The 20369-nt window shown below is 42.3% G+C and overlaps 1 protein-coding gene and 1 long non-coding RNA gene across 6 annotated transcripts in view; one reads left to right on the top strand and one right to left on the bottom strand.

Moving 5' to 3' along the window:
* LCORL (ligand dependent nuclear receptor corepressor like) overlaps positions 1–18780 on the top strand; it is a 150841-nt gene extending 132061 nt beyond the window's left edge. Inside the window, exon 7 of one of the 2 annotated variants that reach the window (XM_051963936.1) lies at positions 16394–18780. In XM_051963936.1, the coding sequence (XP_051819896.1) occupies positions 16394–16577 (184 nt within the window). In that variant the 3' untranslated portion in view covers positions 16578–18780. The remainder of the gene's footprint in view (positions 1–16393) is intronic. The other variant, XM_051963934.1, reaches the window with a different exon arrangement.
* Positions 1–19711, bottom strand: part of LOC127539674 (uncharacterized) — a 139267-nt gene extending 119556 nt beyond the window's left edge. For all 4 annotated transcript variants that reach the window (XR_007948013.1, XR_007948012.1, XR_007948015.1 and 1 more), the window contains exon 1: positions 19615–19711. This is a non-coding gene — a long non-coding RNA (uncharacterized LOC127539674). The remainder of the gene's footprint in view (positions 1–19614) is intronic.
* Positions 19712–20369: the final 658 nt, after the last annotated feature.

Genomic DNA, 20369 nt, shown 5'->3' with positions numbered 1-20369 from the left:
ATCTCAATTTTCCCACATGCCCTCCAACATTTCTTATTTTATTTTTCTGTGATATTAGCCAATCTATTAGGTATAGGAGCTATCTCAGTTATAGTATAACACTTCTCTAATCAATACTAATTTACAGCTTTTCTTCATATGTCTATTGATAGCTTATTGATGACTTCATTAAAATGCCTGTTTATATCATTTGTCAATTGGGGAATAGCTCTTATATTTTTTGATTCAATACTCTATTTGAGAAATGAGGTTTTATGAGAGAAATTTAGTGTAAAAACTTTTTTGCAGTTATCATTACTATGCATTTCCCTCCATCCTATGTTTCTCCTATTTAACCTATTCTAGCTCTCCTTTTACCATATCCATTTGCAAAAATGTTTTGCATCTGACTAATGTCTGCCCTAATCCGCTCTCCCTTTTTTCAGCCACTCCTTCTCTTATCTTCTTCCTCTCCTACTTTCCTGTAGGGTAAGAGAGATTTCTATATCCAACTAAGTGTGGGTGTTTGAGCTAATTCTCAAAAGAAACTGAAAAAATTCTTTTGCGTCTTTTTTTATGTGAGACAATTTAACCCATTTCTACCTCTTCCTTCCACTTTCTCCCAGTACATCTTTTCTCATTCCTTAATTTTTTTTTTAGCTATTCCATTATATTGAACTCAAACCTATGCACTCTATGTACATTCCTTTTAATTTTCCTAATATTGACAAAAGTTCTTAGGAGTTACAAGCATCATCTTCTCATGTAGGAATTTCAACAGTTTAACCATATTGAATCCCTTATGATTTTTCTTTCCTGTTTACCTTTTTAATGCTTCTCTTAAATGTTGTCTCTGAATGTTATATTTTCTATTCAGCTCTGGCCTTTTCATCAGGGATACTTGAAAGGCCTCTATTTCTTTGAATGTCTATTTTCCTTGTTAGATTTAATAGTTTTTCTGAGTAGGTCATTTTGGGTTGTAATTCTAGTTCCTTTGCCCACTGAAATAGCACATTCCAAGTCCTCTAATCATGCTAAACCTTATGTTATCTTGAATGTGGCTCCATGTTATTTGAACTGTTTCTTTCTGCCAACTTGCAATATTTTCTCCTTGTCCTAGAAGCTCTAGGATTTGGCTGTAATGTTCCTGGGAATTTTCATTGTGAGCTCTTTCAGGAAGTGATTGATGGAGTCTTTCAGTTTCTATTTTATTTTTCTGGTTTAAAATATTAAGGCAGTTTTCCTTGATAATTTTTTGAAAGAGGATGTTACAGGCTCTCTTTTTAAAAATCATACTTTTTAGGTACTCTTGTAATTTTTAAATTATCTCTCTTGGATCTATTTCTCATGTCATATGTCTTTCCAGTGAGGTATTTCACATTTTCTTCTTTTTCTTCTTTTGATTTTGTTTTATTGCTTCCAAATATCCCATAGAGTCATTAGCTTCCACTTGTCAAAATCTTATTTTTAAGGAATTACTTTCTTTACTGAACTTTTATACCTTCTTTTCTATTTGGCCAATTCTATTTTTCAAAGATTTCTTCTCTTTAATGAATTTTTGTATTATCTTTTTCTATTAGAACAATTCTGTTCTTCAAGGATTCCTTCCTTCATTGGAATTTTGCCTCTCTTACCATTTGGTCTATTCTGATTGGGGGCGGGGAGGAGATATTTTCTTCAGTATTCTTTGTGCCTCTTACCAAGCAGTTGACTTTTTTTTCATGATTTTTTATTCATCACTATCATTTCATTTCCCAATTTTTCCTCTATTCCTATTTTTCAGAATCCTTTTTGAAGTTATTCCAGGATTTTTTTTTTTTTTGGGGGGGGGGGGCGGGGCCTGAAACCAATTCATAGTTTTCTTTGAGGCTTTGGATGTAGCAGTTTTGACTTGTCTTTTTCAGAGTTTGTATTTTGAGCTTCCTTATCACTGTAGTAACTCTGTCATGAGGTTTTGTTGTTGTCTGCTCTTTTTTCTAGCCTATTTTTTTTTCATTTAAAGTTGAGCTTCACTCCCAGGGTGAAGAAGGCACTGCTTGAAGCTTTGGGGATTTTGCACAGCTGTTTTCAGAGCTATTTCTAAGGATCTGTAGGTTTTCAGTTCTCCCAGAATGATACGGTCTAAGAAGAGGTACGTCCAGTCCACTCCCCTTCTGGCCTGGGTTCTGGTCTATGAGTGAGCACTAGCTCTGGCTTCCACCCTGGTGCTGTGAACATAATCCCTGAATCCCTGGGGCCACAAACTCTTTCATGCCCTGAGTTTGAGACTCAGGACTGGAATCCAGATCTTTATAAAGGTAATGTGACAAGATCTTGCACCCAGGGCCAGCCAAGGGACTCAGACTCCTGTAATCCTCTACCACTGGTCTGACATCCCCCACCCCCACCCCCGCCTTTGCATCTGTAGACCGGAGCTCTGTTTCTCCTACAATGTTAAATTTTATAGTGATTTATTTCTTTACATTGACCTTCAAGGAAATTTGCTTTTTTAAGTTTCAGATAATACCTTGAAGCATTAGAAATAGATACAAATAAATAAGCCTGGGAACATATTAGTATTTCACATCTTTTATCTAAGAAGAAGAAAGAACTCATTCAACAGAGGATATTTGTTGATCCAGTTCTAGTTTCCCCATTGATTTCTCCAGTTGAGAGGAGCAGAAGGAAAAAGGTAACTCAAAACAAACTAAAAATATTGGTACTAGAGAAAGGTTTTAGAACACAGTATGGTGATTCTGTGCTGCCAAAACCAGCCTTCAAATATTGGTCAAGCTTATTAGATTCCTTCACCTTTCTTTCTTGTTGGTCTAACTCTAGAAAAGGATGATTCTGTGAATCATTACTGCCAGACTAACCCCCACTAAAGAAATTCAAAATCTAAGCCTGACTCAAAATTACTCATTTTCCAGAACCGAGATCCAAGAAATCCCTGGTTCCTGGTTGCTGATGGTTAAGACACGTGTGCTCTCTGGGGTTGGTGAGGTGACGCAGGGGTGCTAGCCTGCAGGCAGGAGGATCTGAGTTCAAATCCAGCTCAGTCACTAAGGTTGCCGAAGTCCTTAACCACTCTTTGCCTCTGTTTACTAAATTGAGGGTAAATAATAAATTCAGGGTAATAATAGCCCCTGCACTTTATAGTGTTGCTGTGAGGACCAGATGTGGTCACTTGTACACTATAGATATTTAATGTCTTTTTTTCTTTTGAAAGATGTCTGTGTTGAAGCAGTTAAGTGGCGCTGTTGATAAAGTGCTGAAGCTGGAATCAGACTTGGATTCAAATCTGGCCTCAGACACTTACCATCTGTGAGACCCTGGGCAAGTCATCCTATCTGCCTCAGTTTCCTCATCTGTAAAATGAGCTGAAGAGGAATAGCTGGCATTTCTGCCCAGATAGGTTCACAAATAATATTTTGGACATGATCTAAATAACTGAATCATATTTTGGGTTGAAAATCCTGACCTGAAGAATTGGGTGCAGTTGTACCTTGTCAGCCATTTTTAGGCACCATCTCTTGGTGTATTAATGACTATCAGGGCCTTCAGAATCTCTAGTAGTCACTGCAGCCTTGCCTTGTCACCAAGTACTGAGTGTCTCACCCTTCTCTAATGGATGAAATAATGACAGGCCCAAGGTTTTGAGCCTGTGTTTCAGGTCACCCCTTACCCAATAACCACCCTCCCCCCCCACCAAAGAGAGCGTTTTTAACCCCACAGTCCAGAACTTGCCACAACCGGCCAGCCAATGAATTCATTTCCCCAAAGTGAAATGTGCTGCTTTGGCAATGGCAGCCCCATCCAGGTGAGTGCGATTATGAAATCACTCCATCCCCAGCTAAACCCAGGTCCGATCTGTGCTTACGTCTGTGAGCACTCCAAAAATGCCCCCCAAACACTTCCAAGCATGATTTCCCTCAGAACTTCAGAACGCCTTCTTGACCAAAGACCAAAGTCCAGTTTTTAAAGTTCCAGATTATTTATGACTTCATTTTTTTTTTCCTATTCATGGTTGTTCTCTCTTATCTGTGAACCTTGAAATCTTTGCCGTGTTCCTCTGTTCCCCTTGCCTCTCTTCCTGAGACTTCTGCCACTTCCACACCTCCAGTCCACTCCACTGTAGTTGCACTGACCCCCATCCTCTTCCGCTGCCCCTCCTCCGAACTTGTGCTGCCAGATGAATCTTAGCCAGGCTGCACCTGGTCATATCACCCCTGCCCACAAACTGATGCCGCCCACCCTGCATTCTGAGCAACATCCACAGCAGGGAGCTTGTCTTTGAGTTGGAAGCTGAGGTTTGGGGGGCTGGGTGCAGTGCTCACCCCCTCCCTGGACATTTCCTAAATGTACAAAATGAGGAACCAAAGGACATCTATCTAAACCCTCTCTACGTTCACATGGTGCTTTTCTCGTTAGCCCAACGCCACATCCCGGGATCCAAGGGAGCGTGATCAGGGCCCGGGCTAGCCTCAGACTGTCCGTCCACAGGAGTGCTCTAGCCAGTCACTCAGTCGCCTGATGTGCCCAGGAAGGGGGAGGAGGGGCAGTGGAAGGGCTCCAGTATCAGACCTCTCCCAACTCTGAGCCCGACACTCCTAGTTTCTTACCATGGGCATGGAGCACTTCAGGAGTGCATGTAATTGTTCCACCTTCATTTCTGTCTTTGGGACGTCCCATTTGCTCCAAGCCCCTGTCCTCCATCTCTGCTACTGAGATTGTGCCCTTCAGCTTTCCTTCACGGGCCAATTTGTGCTGATTTGTGGACATGCACTTGTGACCCACCCTCAGCCATCAGCTCTTTAGCTTTGTCCTTAAGTCTGGCTGATCCTAAAATACTGTGTACCCCTCTCCATTAGACAGAGGAACAAGCTTTTTTACTGCCCTATGACGTAGGTATTCACATGGTGTTTTCACTTTTTTAATTGTGTAGATTTTATTCCATTTCACAAATATGAAATTAAGGCTCAAATTGACTCATTTCCGCAACCACACAAATGACCAGGAGGTGTCCCGGACTGTGAGCCAGTCCTCAGCCAGAGAACTGGTCACATACTGTGGAGTCTGATGGGGGAGAGGGCATCGTGCCCATCAGGTGACCACACACATGAGTTACAGTGCCAGGTTTGACCAGAGCTCCAGCCCCACTGTCAGCACGGCAGCCCTCAGACCACCCTGTCCAAAAAAAGTCAGACCACGGGTCTCATGCGACTGACAAGTGATGGGTCATCATGACAATGCTTGTTTAGGCATGCCAGGCCATTGGCCAGAACCCCTGGACCCTTTCTCAGAATAACTTTTAAATGTGTAAAAATACATAGGATTGCTAAGAAAATCAATTACATCGGGATGTACTCATCAAAGTTTTTTCAGCCAAGTTCAAGAACCGAGTGGTCCATGGATCCCAGATTTGTGTGTTATGTTATCCCCTATTTATTGAATAAAACAAATATGTGTCCAGGTCCGTCTCCCAGGTTAGACGTACCCTAAACCTCAAGGTTCATCAGAGGGTCCTTCATAGCAAGCGATTAGAATTTAAGGGATATTAAGTAAAAATGGACTTGACCAGATTGTGAATTCTGCAAGTGCATAAACCATTTTCTCTGAACCTTTTCTAGCACCCCGTGGACAGCGGGCAAGTACTTGATAGTTACTGACTGACAACCCTGCTCTGTGTCTTAGTCAGGAAATTCTGGTAGTCCAACTCCTTCATTGTGTGAGCAAAGAGCAAAGGGCTGGGATGGAAAAGCCCTCGGGAGAGAAGGGATGCCAGGGAGTGAATCTGAAAGGTGATGAATGAGCTTTCCGAGGTCTGGCAGGTTATCACCACAAAGTGATGGTTCACAGCCTGGGATAATTCTGTGGATGCTAATTCCTTTGAATGCCATCTCTTTAACCACTGGATCGACCATTGGATCAATTTGGCTTCCAATAGATTGTGACCTATTACCATTCCAGGCTTTCTCCTCCAAGAATAAAATCCATCTTCTCCACAGAATTTCTGATTTATTTTAGGAAGTAGCCAAATTGAACCAGACTTCCAATCTGCCTGCTGACATTTGTATTTTTTTAAATTAACTGGACTTTTTGACTTTCTGAGCCTATGTTCCCACAAAGCCTTCACCTAGAAAAATCTTTCCCCATGATAATCACCTCAGTCAGAAGGCCTGAAAAACCCTAAACCTGATGAATAAACTGTCTTTTATTAGGATTCTGAAGAACACTCAAGAATTATCCTAACTTTCTCACCACAACAGTGGTCACATTCACTTCACTAATTTTCCATTCTTAATTTGATCCCAGAGAACTCATGTTCCTCGTTGCACAGTTAGGCAATATTTTAATCTCTGCCCTGAGAAGCAAACAATTATCAAGTAACATATGAGCTTTGTGTTCTTCAAAATAAATTTAATCAACCAAATGGCATCCACAGAATCTTTTTGACCAGCTAAAAGACATCATCTGCTACTAGGAAATTGGGCTTCCCCTATTTTCTAAAATTGTAGTTCAAGATCTCCATAGCCCTTAATGATATCCTTATGCCTAAAATCATATTTGATCTTCCCAGTTCATAAAATACTTCTAAGTATTAGACTGCTCCTGGGAATCCAAATCTGGCCCTCAATTCAAATAACTATTCTTTGCTTAATCTTGTTCATTTCATTATAAATATTCAGTGCCTTTTCTGTGTAAAGCACTGAGAATACAAAGAATAAAAATGGCATGATCTGCCTCCAAGGAGCTTCTAATCATAAAGCATGGAACACAGTATAATGAAGAAAATGCAGAATAGCTGATAGTTACCTTTGCATCATCTATGAGGTAGATCTCAAAAACTTTATAGACAAGGAAATTGAGGAGCAGATTATGTGCTTTGCGCTAGTCTCACTTAAAGAACCAAGTTTCTCCTGATTTCAGGTCCAATATGTTCTCCACTGTGTCATGCTGGCCTCTGCACATGGAATAGGGAGATATGGAAGATAGCAGAGGGAAAAATCTTTAGCTAGCACACTAAGGAAGGATTGTGGAAAAGATCGCATCTGAATTGACCCTTGAAGATATTATGAATGCATGCACTAATATATTAAAGTAGGACAGATCAGGATATTGAAGAAAATTCCAGTGTGGAATTGCATAGATACTTGATGTTCAAATTTTAACCTGAAGCTGGAATATATTGAGAATAGTACAAAATTAAGTTAAAATATAGATTAGACCCTTATAAAGGATCTTGAATGCTAAGCCAAAAAATATATACCTATTATGGAGGTCAATAAGAATTTACTAAGAATACTATTGATCTGGGGCAGCTAGGTAGTCCAGTGGATAGAACACCAGTCCTAGAGTCAAGAAGATGATTTCAAATCCAGCCTCAGATACCTGATACTACCTAGGTATATGACCTTGCTTAAGTCCCTTAAGCCCAAGTGGCACACACACACACACAAAATTCCATTGATCCACTCCCTATGTCAGGAAAACTACACAGATAGCAGTGCAAAAGGATGAACTAGAAAGAAGAGAGACTGGAGGAATAACTTCTGAAGGATCCAGCTACTAGTCATTAATATTGTGCTAAGTATCAAGAAAATTCTTTCCATCTTTGAATAAATTCCAGTTACAAAAGGTTTTTTAAGAGAAGATTTAATACTCCTTTCCTACTTTCCATCAAGTTCTGATATAGGTCTGAAAAATTGGATTTAATAGATGTTTTTGTCATTTTATTTTTTCAATTAAAAAACACTTTCCCTCCAACCTCGAGGGGGCAGAGAGTTTGTAGGAGGAAGGAGAATATAACAAATATGCCAAGCCACGCAAAACAAATTCCTAGAACATTGAGCATGTCTAATAACCTCTCTGGATCTCAAGTCCATCCCTGTCAAGAATAGGGAGCATGCTTCATCCTTGATCCTCTGGAATTGTGGTTTATCATTAAATCAATCAGAATTCTCAGGTCTTTCAAAGTGATTTGTCTTTACGTTGTTATTGTGTAGGATGTCCTTATTCTCTTCACTTTATTCTGACTTATTTCATGCAAGTTTTCCCCTCATTTCTCTGAATCACTCTCCAAACATTTTTTATGACACAGTTGTATTCAGATAGTATAATTTGTTCAGCCTTTCCCAAATTGTTATCTCTTTATTGTTCAGTTCTTCACCACTACAAAAAAGTTGCTTTAAATATTTTTGTTCACATGGGTTCTTTCTCTCTTTTTTGACCTCTATGGGTCTAGAGGCTTACTAGTGATCTTGCTGGATCAAAGCATATTCACAGTTTAATGACATTTTTAGCCCTGGTTCCAAATTGTTTTCCACAATAGATAAACCAACAGTGCATTCATATACCTCCATCTCTGTTATCATTTTCCCTTTTTGTCTACTTTGCCAATCTCTTGGGTATGAGGTGGATCCAAAGAGTTGTTGTAGGGTTCTCTTAAGTGTTCTAAGTGATGAGTACAGTATGGACCCCTGTGATTGTGTCATGCTCTATAAGACCAAAATGTCAAATGTCATAAGAACTACTATACTAACTCTGATGAAAATTTCCATAGAATCACTCTTATTGCTAATTAGCTAGATTTCCCCAAACTCCATCAAAAATCTGAGAACTCATTCTTATCATTTAAAAAAAAATTAGTATGTTCTGTTTCAAAGTCTATACCAAGTAAAACAAAAATGTATATTAAATCCTTGCTCACTGGGAGAAAAAAAGTTAATAATGTTTTACTTGATTAATCTGATTTTACAAAAAATCTTAAGTTGTTTAATCTGTAGTAGGATAGAAAACAGCCTCTCTTCCCTTTCAGGTTATAGGACTTTGGGCTATTGTTTGGTTCATGGAATGTCACTTCTCATATATAGCAACAAATAAAACTAGTTAAGTTTCAAATAGTCGCTTTCTTAGACTGAACCTCAAGATCGGGCTCATTCTCTTTGTATTTTTACTTGTCCCTGTGGGTATATACACAAAAAATCATGTGCTTCATTATTTTAGGGATCTATAATTTCTTCATTTTGAATGCATCCTCCTCTCCCACTTAAACTAGAAACCCCAGGGTAACTTAGTAGATGTGATGGAAGAGATTCGCTCTGTGGCTAATCTGGAATGTAGCATCCATGATCTTGGCCAGACTCTTCCTTGTCTATCCCTGGGTCCAAGTACTTGAGCCTTCCTCAGCTCAGTGAGTGACAAAGCCATCTGCCATTGACACGCCAGCACCACTCAGACACATGGAAAACACCTGGTCTAAATAAGGGAAATGATCATTTGTTAAGTCTGCGGTGTGCCAGGCAGGCCAGCTGGGTGGCACCGGGCCCCAGGTCTGGAGTCAGAAAGACCTGAATTCAAATCTGGCCAAAGACATTTCCCAGCTGTGCGAGTCTGGGCAAGTCACTTACCCCTGTTTGCCTCAGTTTCCTCATCTGTAAAAAGACCTGGAGAAGGAAAAGGCAAATGTTTCCAATGTCTTTGCCAGGAATACCCCAAGATGGAATCACAAAGAATAGGATCTGAGTGAAACAACTGAACAACGCCAATGTGCATTGTACTGAGCACTTTACAAATATCTCAATTGATGCTGTAATAGAAATATATGCAAATAAATAGGTAGAAAGTCTAAAGAGTTCTATAATTTTCCCCCCAGGATAGGTGCTTTCTCCACCAATGCAGATTATCACAACACTTAGTCTAAATTTCCTATGGCAAAAAAAAAAAAAAAAAAAAATCATTCTTTGTGGCCCCTGAGTGTGGAGTCTCTCCAAAGTTAGCTAATACAATCCCTGAATAACCAATATTCAGACCTATCATTGAACCCCAGAATCTGCCAGAGCTTGTGCTATCAAAGGTTCAACCTTAAACCATCTTGGGTCATGACCCATATAGCAAGCGGAAGCATCAGAGGATGTTTATGTATACTTTTTTTTTTTTGCCCTTTTTAAGTCCCAAATCCAAATTTTATAGATTCACTATTATCATAGAATGTTTCTATTTTGCAAATGTATATTTTTCTAGCTAATGTTGTATTTAGATGCTTTCCCTATATGTGTGTTACCTATGTGATGTTTTACATTTTATAAAATACATTATTCCTAATACTGATATAAGTTATCAGGATGTTTCTGTTTTATAAGTCAGGCAACAAACTTAAAGAACTCTTAGTTCATGGAACATCACTTTCCATATGTAGCAGCAAGCAATAAAGAGAGCCAGTTAACTGTCTTAAACTCAGAGAGGTCTAACCTCAAGTTCAGGTTGTGGGTATCTTTCTCTGTATCCCAAGCTTAGCATATTTCCTGGCACTGGGTTCTAATTCTACCTCTGACAGGATCACATAAATCATTTGATTTCAGAGTCCCAGGCAATTAATACCATACATCATCTGCATTCTGCCATTCTGTCCAATGAAATTTAGATTTAGGCAGAAGATACTATGTTCTGCTTTGTATTTTATGAAACGCTTTCATTAAGTTACCCTTCTCTTGACAACAGTTGTGTGAAATGGGCAGAACCTCCACTGTTACAAATGGACAGGTTCAGGGAATTCATGAGGCTGGTCCAAAAGCCAAGCTGCCAAGTGAGAGAAGCGGGACTGGAACACATGGACTAGACTTCTGTCCAATGTGCATTTACTGAGAAGAAGACTGTGGAATATTGTATAATCCCTTTACTCAGAGAGCGAGGTGGAAATTAGTCTGGCAACAGTTATTGTAATTGGGATTGATTTTTTGGCACAAATATAAGTATAAGAATCAGTTCTCAGAAAAGCTTTTGAAAAAGATTAAGAATCTGGATTTTGATGAAAGAATAGAATTTGGAGAAGTAAAGGAGAAAAGGAAAGGACATTTCAGGTAAGAGCTAAACTGTGTTTAGTTGTGCCCAACTCTTATGAGCCCATATGAGGTTTTCTTGACAAAAATACCATTTACATTTTATAAAATACATTATTACTAATACTGACATAAGTTATCAGGATGTCTCTGTTTTATAAGTCAGGCAACAAGAGTCCTTCACAACCTATTCCCAATGTCCCTTTAGATCCTAAAGGTTTGCCATTTGCTTCCCTAGGGGATTAAGGCAAACAGGTTAAATGATTTGCCAGAGTCATACAGCTGTTGAGTGTCTGAGGCCGGATTTAAAATCAGTTTGACGTGAAGCCCAAGAGTCCAGAGGCCACCTTCCTGTTGTACCATAAGTAAATCAAAGAATTTGAATGAGGCAGAGACCATTTACCTCTCTTTTTTCCATGATCATTTATTAAGATAGAAAGAGAGAGTACGTGTGTGTGTGTGTGTGTGTTAGAAAAGGGCTAGATAAACAGTGCCATCAAAAATAATGTAAATCTAGGGTACTAAATACATGCTTCTATAATTCAATCAAGATCACCAAGTTCATTTTGATCCATGGGTTTTACTCAATTCAGTTGATCGTATCTTATAGGATTCATAGAATTTATAAAAAATGCTAGACACAAACATGGGTCCAAAGAATCACAAATTAAACGCCAGAAGTAAGGCAGCATTTATTAAGTGCCCGAGTTTAGGAGCTGTCCAAAGTGCTGAGGAGACACTATGTTCTCTAGAAATTCATGGAAAACCACATACAACTATGTACAAAAGACATATACAGAATAAATCAGGGTGATCTTCTAGAAGCAGCATAAAGATTAAGGAGCAATGGGAAGAGCTTCTTAGAAATAGGTTCAGAACTCCTCCCCAAATTACCTGTGCCTCCTTTGTATGTATTTTCTATTTATCTATATGCATGTTATCATACCACCACCACCCCAACCTCCAAACACGGTAAGGTTCCTGAGGATCAGGACCGCATGATTTTGGACAGCGTGGTGCCAGCCTTGTAGTAGACACGCTCAGAATGCTTGCTGAGTACTGGCATTAAGAAACTTTCCATTGTTGAATAGTGTCTGTTATCAGTGACTTTTCCTTCCATTAAGTCTAGATCTGTTTCTTCAATTGCTCCTAGTCTCAATCACTGGAATCAGGTCAATCAAACCTAATCCCTCTCCCACACAATAGTTCTTCTGATGCTTAATTGTCTGTGCCAAGTTGTGCCCTGTCTGAACATTCCCAGTTCTTCAACTCGTCCTCATGTGGTATCGCTTCAAGGTTATCCTCCTATTTTCCTCCTTCTGTCTATTCCCAGCTTACCAAGATCCTACCTAGAAAGGGAGACCTGGGACTGAACACAGTATTCCAAAGGGATCTCACTAAGGAAGGAAGATCCCCTTCCTAGTCCTAGACTGGATCCCTCTAGAATCAACTGCCCTCTAGCTAGCAGTTTCCTTCACAATCTATTCCCAGTGTCCCTTTAGATCCTAATCACATGCAGTTCCCTATTTTAAACAAATGTCCTTCCCCACTATTTCCCACTATCTGTTTCCTGCCTTGTTGCACAACTTCCTCTCTTCTAACTCCTACAATCTCGAGTTTCCTTCAAAGCTCAGCTTAAATTCCACCAGTTACACATGGTCTTTTCTGCTTCCTCTCCAGATCCCACATTACCTTGTATTGATTTTGTTTGCAATTTATATGAAGTTATTTCATGTATGCTTCTTATATGTTCCCTTCATGGCAGAAACTGTTGCATCTTTTTTTGCTCTATCTTCAGTGCTTACTATTGCCACATAGTTATTGATCAGCTACATTCAGCAGATCTTTTTGTGATGTGGTCACACTTCCCTGTCTTGTATTTGTGAAGAGCCATGAGAAGTTAGGCATCTATTGCTGTTAAGTTTCATCCTGTTTGAATATAGCTTATTGAGATTTCTTCTGGCTAATTTTCCCAGCTTTGTGCCATCTGCAAGTTTGATGGGCCTTTTCTTACTCAAATCACTGCTAATATATTAAGCAGGATGGGGCCAAACACAAATCTGGAGCCTACTTCCCTGGTGATATAAACCCAATGACTTTTCCTTGGGTGTGACTATTCAATTTCTGATGTGATCTTAATTGTACTTTTGTCAAGAACAGCAGGAGAGACTTTATCAAGTCCAAGAAAACTGAATCTAGAGCCTTTGCCTGATATAGCAATCAAACAGGATAAGAAGTTCATTGGGAGGTGATCTTTTTTTGATGAAGAGATAACAGCTTTTTGTTCTAAGCACATGGTTTTCTAGATGTTCACTATCCAGAAAGCTCGAAGAAGAAAGGGGAGAGAGAATAAGAGTGTTGAGCTTGAGAGCAACACCGAGTTCGAATTCTGTCTCAGACCCTTAAAAGTTGTGCATAATCATGAGTAAAATGCAGGAGTTGAACTGGATCATTTCTTAAGGTCCTTTCCAACTCCAAATCTACTGTCTCTGTGATAAAAAGGTTCTAAATCTACCTCTGATTTAATTTATCTTCTCCCTTCAAAAAAGCAGCTGCCACTCGTCTTTGTCATTTCTTTTTTCTGTGATCTTTCTAAATTACCAGTAATGGCTTCCAGCATGTTTACCAGCTCTTCCAGTAACCCAGAGTGCAGTTCATGGGCTTGGTGATACATCACCAAAGGCTTCTTAGTGTTTGACAGAGCTCTTTTCCTGCCTCCTTCCTCAAGCTTCTGGGTCAACTCTTTTGCAGTAAAAAAACTAAAACAATCAAAATCATTTTCTTTGACAAAAGCAGCAAAATGAGGACTGAGCAGCTCTGCTTTCCCATGTCATCTATTATTGTTCCGTCCATTCCCGAGCAGCTTTCCTTCGTTCTTTCGTCCAGGATAAATTTTTTTTAATGTTTCTTTTAGCACTTCTGCTCAGCCTCCGTTCATTCTAAGCATTGGTGCTCATGACACTGCTCTTAGAAGAATAGAAATTAACCCTCTACTATTTGCCCTTCTACCCTCCTCCTCTATAAAATGCAGGTTGGACTGCAGAACTCTCTGAAAGCTCCTTGCCCACCCCAACTTCATTGGATTCATCCTCCTGGTTATGGCCCCCTCCCCTTTCTTAGCTCCCCCCTCCCACGCCTTTGAAATCCAACAGTTCTCCCGGCCAGCGCCCTGGGTCTCTCCTGCACTGATGCTTCAAGTGAAAGGTCCTGTTGGCAGGCCCTGTCAGTTTTGTCCCATACACTTTGAGGGCACCTTTCACATTCCTGTACTTTCCTTGGCTGCTTCCTGTGCTACCTGCCGATGGCGTATCCCCCACCCCCTTCAGACTAGATTCTCACCAGCCCTTTCATGCCCTCTCTCCTTAGCCAGGACTCTCATTCCTACATCTTAGGCTGGTAGTCCAGAAATAAAAGTACAAAGAAACAAAAGGAGGAACACCCCAGGGACACATGCCAGCCTGACCCACGTTGGCTTCGCATCCCGGCCCACAATGGCTTTGCACCCTCGCAGAATTCACTCACCCTCTCCTCTGTACAGTGAGGGACTTCACCCAGACAATCACGGGTTTTCTTTCCACTTCTAACCCTTTCACTTGCACTAATGAAAGACGACAAGGTTTTTTCTTTTGGGGTCCCCCTCTTTATCAGATATATTACGCCCTAGGAGAAAGTGTGCTCTTCAGGATACTTGGCAATAGTCAAAATAAATAAACACAGATGTCAGTAACAGCAGCACCATCCCCCAAGCGTTAGCCACCGGAAACTCCCAGAGGGCTCCTAGGGCATTTTGTCAACCCTTCATCTGCCACTATGTCAGGGGCTGGGGAGCAGCTGGAGCTGGCAGCCTCAGCGTGGGGCAGAGAAGGTCGAAAAGGGGCTGGGAGCTGGGCCAAAGGCGAAAGTCACCCTCACTTCAGGTCACCCTGTTTGTTTCCTCAACTGTAAAATGGGGGTAATAACAGCAACTACCCAACAAAACTGTGAGGATCAAATGAATAACACTTGTAAAAAGTGCTTAGTGCAATGGCTGGCATCTAGTAGGCACTGACAAATGCTCCTTCCTCTGCCTATATTCAGGACCCGTTGCTTCAGGATGTAGGGAGGGGAGATGAGAAGGGGACAGAAATCAAGAGACTCTGAGGTAGCTGACACAGATCTGGGGGTTCACTGAAGGAGAGGAGCTGGTTGTGGCCTCCAGTTATTCCAGCCATGCAGGCCACTATCAGTCATCTCGTGTCCTCTCTACTCCTAAACATGGCCCTTGGTACCACGGCACCAGGAAATCCAAAAGGTGATTCTAAAAAAGCTTTCTTTCTTCCAAGGCCAAATCCACTAGGACCTTCAGACTTGGTTTTGCCATCAAACCTGAACAGCCTCGCGCCCATCATACTGATGAGGCTGATCGGGAGTCGTGAGTTGATGATGGAGGGATGAGATGAGGTCCTCAGGATGGCTGATTATCATGTCACTTTTTTGGGTCACCCCACAACTGTGGGGTACCCAAACAGTAGGGATTGGAGGTGACTGGGGGGGACTTAGCCCAAGGAGGGGGCAGAAAGCATTCTCCAGAAGGGACAAAGCGACCCTCCCTTCTCTTTCCAACACGGCAACCATTTAATGGAAAGAACACTGGCTTTTAACTCAAAAGGCCCATGTAGAGCTTCAGCTTGACCTCTCGAAGGTGTGACCTTTGTGGTCTTTACATGGGAGTCAGACTGGTCCCTCAGGCAGCCTATCAGCTCTGGGCTGGGATGCACGCTGAAGCAAAGCCCCGGTTATCCTGTTTAAGACCTCATACCCCTACTCTGCCTGGGACGTCCCTGCAATCACCTTGTACCCCCGCCTCTGACTAGGCAGAGTCAGCTTTCGAGGGGACTCGATCTCCGGGTCTCCTCTCTGCCATCCCAGATCAGTCACGCCTTTATTCTCCCCTGCCAGGACTTTTACAGCAGTCCCCACCCGGCAGCTCTTCTCCCAGCTGCTAAGATAGCTAGTATTCCCATAGGTCTGTTAGCTCCTCCAGTGCTCAAGAAGCTTCAGTCTTTCTTGAGAAGAAAATACAAATAGAAAAGAGTAAAATCCAGGGCTTCTCCATTGGGCTTGTAAGGGTCTTTTGGCTCTGGCTGTTGCCTCCCTCCTCAGCCATCCTGCCCATTCCCCGGGGCATGAGCCCTGCAGCGTCCCATTTCCCTGCTTGGGGATGGGAACCTCTTTCTCCTTCAGAACTCAGCTCCAATTCCACGATAAGCCCAGTGGGTGGTGGTCTTGATCCTCCAACTCGTCATCTCTCCAGAATTCTCAATTAGTCTCCCCCAAATAGAACAGAAGCTCCTAGAGAGCAAATTTAATATTTTTTGTCTCTCAGTGCCCGATATCCAGGAGATATTTAATAAATAGTCACTGAATTGAAATGCCTACAGTTCAACAAAACATCTGGCACCAGAAAAAAATAATTGCCACCCTTTAGTAGAATGTTTTTGCTGTTCTATAGCAGGTTGGTTCAGAAAACAAGCCAAATAAGCAATTTCTGTTCAGAAAGTTAATTTGCTTGCTTTGAAATGAAAAAGAAACCAAATTGTATTATGTTTGTTTTCCAGCATGCTACAAATGAAAACTGATGAGAATCAGGGTTTGTCTGACATGAACACAGCGAGTAGTCCTTTGAAGCCCATTAAGATGTGCCTTAATCAGCCCACCGAGTGGAATCCAAGTGTCCAAGCCACACCTCTGGCCAGCTGGCCAGCTCGGAACCACGAGCTCCCCAGTGAAGAGAAGAACTAGGCTGCCGAAGCATTCTTGCACTATCCCTTTTGTACATCGCCATCGTTTCTACCCAATGATAAGCATTTCTTGTTCTTGAAATATTTCCAATCTTGTGATTTGTCTTTATATTAAATCACTAGCATTATTCATTTGATTTACTCTTTATATATTTTTATATGTTTTGCACCTGAATCATCGTGGGGTTTTGCAGTACAAATGGAATTTGATGTTTCTCTTTTAATAGTATTTTGTGACTTTTGTATGTCCTATTGAGTTTAAATATATAATTTTGTCTCTGTTTTGTTTTGTGCACAAAGTTCTAATATATAATGTAAAATGTGACTTGGAGAGCAAATATTTTAAGGTTTGTGCTGATGACCTGATCCGTACATGATTTTGTAGCAGTTGGATGCCGATGATAATAATAATGATAATGATAATACTGACTTACTTTTATAAAGCGCTTTAAGGTTTGCAAAGTGCTTTCCATACATTACTTCATCTGATTACCTACCAACTACCTCGAGGCAAAGCAGTAAAAGGCAAGACAAAGATGTGTCCCCAAGGAAACCTTCAGCCATTTCACATGTATGGGAAAGTCACTCACGAGCTGTCATCCATTTGCATAGTTCCTTTTATAAGTGGATTTGATTCATTTGATTTCAACTGACATCTTCCTCCTGAATTTTTTGCTTAGGTTCTGGAAATGGCAAATCTATGGAAAAAAAATTTCTATGGATTCAATTTCAAGGTTGTCATTCAGCCAACTTCTGGCTGCCCTTTGTGTGAAGAGTTGGATGGTGGTCACTATGGAGAGGCATTCCTTTGCCATGTATCTCTGTAGACCTCCGTCCCTTCCAAATGAAGAAAGACAGCATGGAAAGGGTGGGCTTTTAACAAGGAGGCCGTGACTTTTGCTTGCTCTCTTCCCAAAACCCAGTGACAGAGCCTCTACACTCATCTCATGATAATTTGGTTTGGGTTTGGGGCCAGACCTCAAATTTCATCTATATAAAAAACTTTGGTATAGAAACAACTTCTACAGATCAGAGGCAAGTCTTAGAGCAGGATCTCCGACCCTTTTGTTGTGGTCCTAAATTAAACTTTAGTAGATCAGTGAATAAGAGTTCTAAATGCATCAAATAAAAAACACAGGACTACAAAAGAAGCTGATTATATTAAAATAAAGATGTACTTTTACCATACAACTTTACAGATCCCTCAAAATTTGTCCATAGGACTTAGATGAATAATCCCTGTCTTATTAGCCAAGACACTGAGGAGTTGTGGTCCCACAGTGAGGACAGGTCAGAGCAAGCCTCAAATCCAGGGCTTCCTGCCTCAAGGTCTAGTCCTTGATAGACTGGGCTGCTTCTCAGTGTTTTTGTGATACAATTCAAGCATAAAAGTTCAATGCGCTTTGTGCTTGATTTTGTTTTACAAAAGTTTTCGCTGACTGACCTGGGATCAGGGAAAATCAGTGGTGCTGACAACCAATGGATTGTCCATTTGGACCATCCTGGGTAATTAGGAGGTAAAACAAAACCCATCCTGATAAAACACAATATTTTTTTTAACAGCATATTTCCAATGTCTTTTTAAATCACGGTGATTTATCATAGTACATTGAAAGGTTTCTTCTTTTTCCTCCCAAGAATTATAAAGCATATCACTAGGTTGAAATTGTAGTTATTCTTTAGAATAACTTCAGGGAGGAATCTGAGGCTTCCTGGGTGCACGATACAGTGGGAAAGAGGCCGAAAGTGGGAGTCAGCAGCTCTGAGTTCCAACAGAGGCTCTGCCCTCCATCCCAGGATGGCCATGGGCAAATGGCAGAACCCCGACTTCTAGATCTGTTAAAGTAGTAGGGTTGGCCTAGACAGCTGCACGGGTCCCTTTCGGCTCTGAACCTCGGAGCCAAGGCTGAGAAATTCTCTCTAATTTGTCATTCCGCATCTTTGGGGCAGCCATCTCTGTCTTTTCGCTTTACCCCCATTCAGCCGCCCCAGTGTTTCCGATTTCTCTAGTGACTGTATGGTAGTAATCTAGTGGTTTACGGCAAATGCCTCTTTGGTTTTTAGAATACAATTCCTTCAGTGATGTCTTAATGCTACTTTTTTCTCCTCAGAAACATCACATTAAACAAATATAACCCATTGAAAATAAAGTGTACATACTTTTGGTCCTTGATGCACAATTTTTAGTGGAAAAAAAGGTTCAATGTTAGAAATTTTCTGTCGTGTTTTCTTTGCTGGGAATAAAAGAAATAAATGGATGTTGGTATTGGGGGGGGCTGTAAAGGAGGGTGTAAGGTAAGCTCTCTGGGGGAGGGGGCCTCTGAGGGGGGGAAGGGGCTGGATTCAGTTTCAGGACTCAGGTGAAGGTCAGTGTCAGAGAAGTGTTGGTTCAGTTGCCCTTGCCAGTGGAAGAATGCTTCCTGCCCTGAGGTCCCATCGTCTGGGGACTGGGAAGTCCTCAGGCCTACAACTCAGAACTTCAAGGGGAGCGCGGGGTGACTGATCATGTGCCCCGGCCAGTGAACATCAGAGGGCAGATGGGAATCCGGGCCAAACTCCGAGGAAACCAGTATATGAGTTGTTAACGTTTGCTCGATGATCAGATCCCAAATATAAACATTTTAACTGCTTTATTTGTAAGGATTTTCGGTTTTTTATGAAGGTTTTTTTAGTCATTTTCTCACATGCGTGGTCAATCCCAAAGTCATTTTAATATGAAGTGTGAATTAGGAAAACAGCTACCTTACTGCTCGTAACTTAGGCCCACATTTGGTTTCCTGCCTGGTTTCTCGTGCTCTGACGTCCTTCTTCCTTATTGGGCGCCTCGAGCCCCGCTCCGGAAAGCCCCACAATTCTGGGGCAGCCAGAGCCCACCCTCCCCGGCTCGGCCGCCATGTTCAGTCCCCTCGTGATCACCTTCTCTCTGTGGCCCATCTGTGGCACCAAAGGGTGCCCGGGGCGGAAACCCAAAGACAGAAGAGGACGTCCCGCCCCTACCCTTGTAGCCCAGCAACCAGAGGAAAGACGCACTTACTCACCAAAGGCCGGGAGGAAGGGAGCGACCCTAGGCAGCGACCGGAGGGCTGAGAGTGGGCGGTGAGGTGGGCAGCGGGGGCACGCCCAGGCCTGGCGCAGGAAGGCGCGCTCCTGAGCGGTCAGATTTGGCCTCAGACACTAGGGGGCGTGACCTGGGTGGGGAGGAACTAGTAACAGGCCCCGCCTCCCAAGGCCGGGCGCTTGACCCAGGACCTGGCACACCGCGAGCTCTCTCGGTGTTCATCAGTCCCCGTTGTTATTTATTGCATTCGAGGCACAGGCTCTGTCCAGTTCCGCTGCGTCCTCCCGTGGGGCGTGCCTCGGCCCTTTGAGGCTCATTGCGGCCAGCCCCTTTCGGGGCCGGAGACGCCGCCTCGGTCCTGCCCGTGGCTGATGATGGTTCCAGGGCCGACCCCGAATGGTCTGACCTTCTCCTGGAGGTGACGGGCAGGCCGGAGCCGATGCCGAGCCAGGGAGCGCCTGGTAGTCCCAGAGATCTCCACAGGATGAGGAAGAAGACCAGCCCCTCCCACCCCTACCCCTGACTTCCGGAAACCAGCACGTGTCCTGACGTGATGGAGATCACCCAATCCTGAGAGGCTTCTCCAGCCCAAAGGGGCGGGGCGGAGCGGGGCACGTGACTCTCCCTGGGAGGAGCGCTGCGTGCCCACGGGCTTCGGAATACCTCACTTCCGGTAGGTGGCGCACGGGGCCTTCCTAGTGTCTCCCTGCATGATTCCGAGGACCTGGGCCCTCC

The sequence above is a fragment of the Antechinus flavipes genome, chromosome 6, assembly GCF_016432865.1.
Source record: "Antechinus flavipes isolate AdamAnt ecotype Samford, QLD, Australia chromosome 6, AdamAnt_v2, whole genome shotgun sequence".
Classification (NCBI taxonomy): Eukaryota; Metazoa; Chordata; class Mammalia; order Dasyuromorphia; family Dasyuridae; genus Antechinus; species Antechinus flavipes.
The sequence above is the reverse complement of the archived record's forward strand: the minus strand, read 5'-3'. Positions and strand labels throughout refer to the sequence as shown.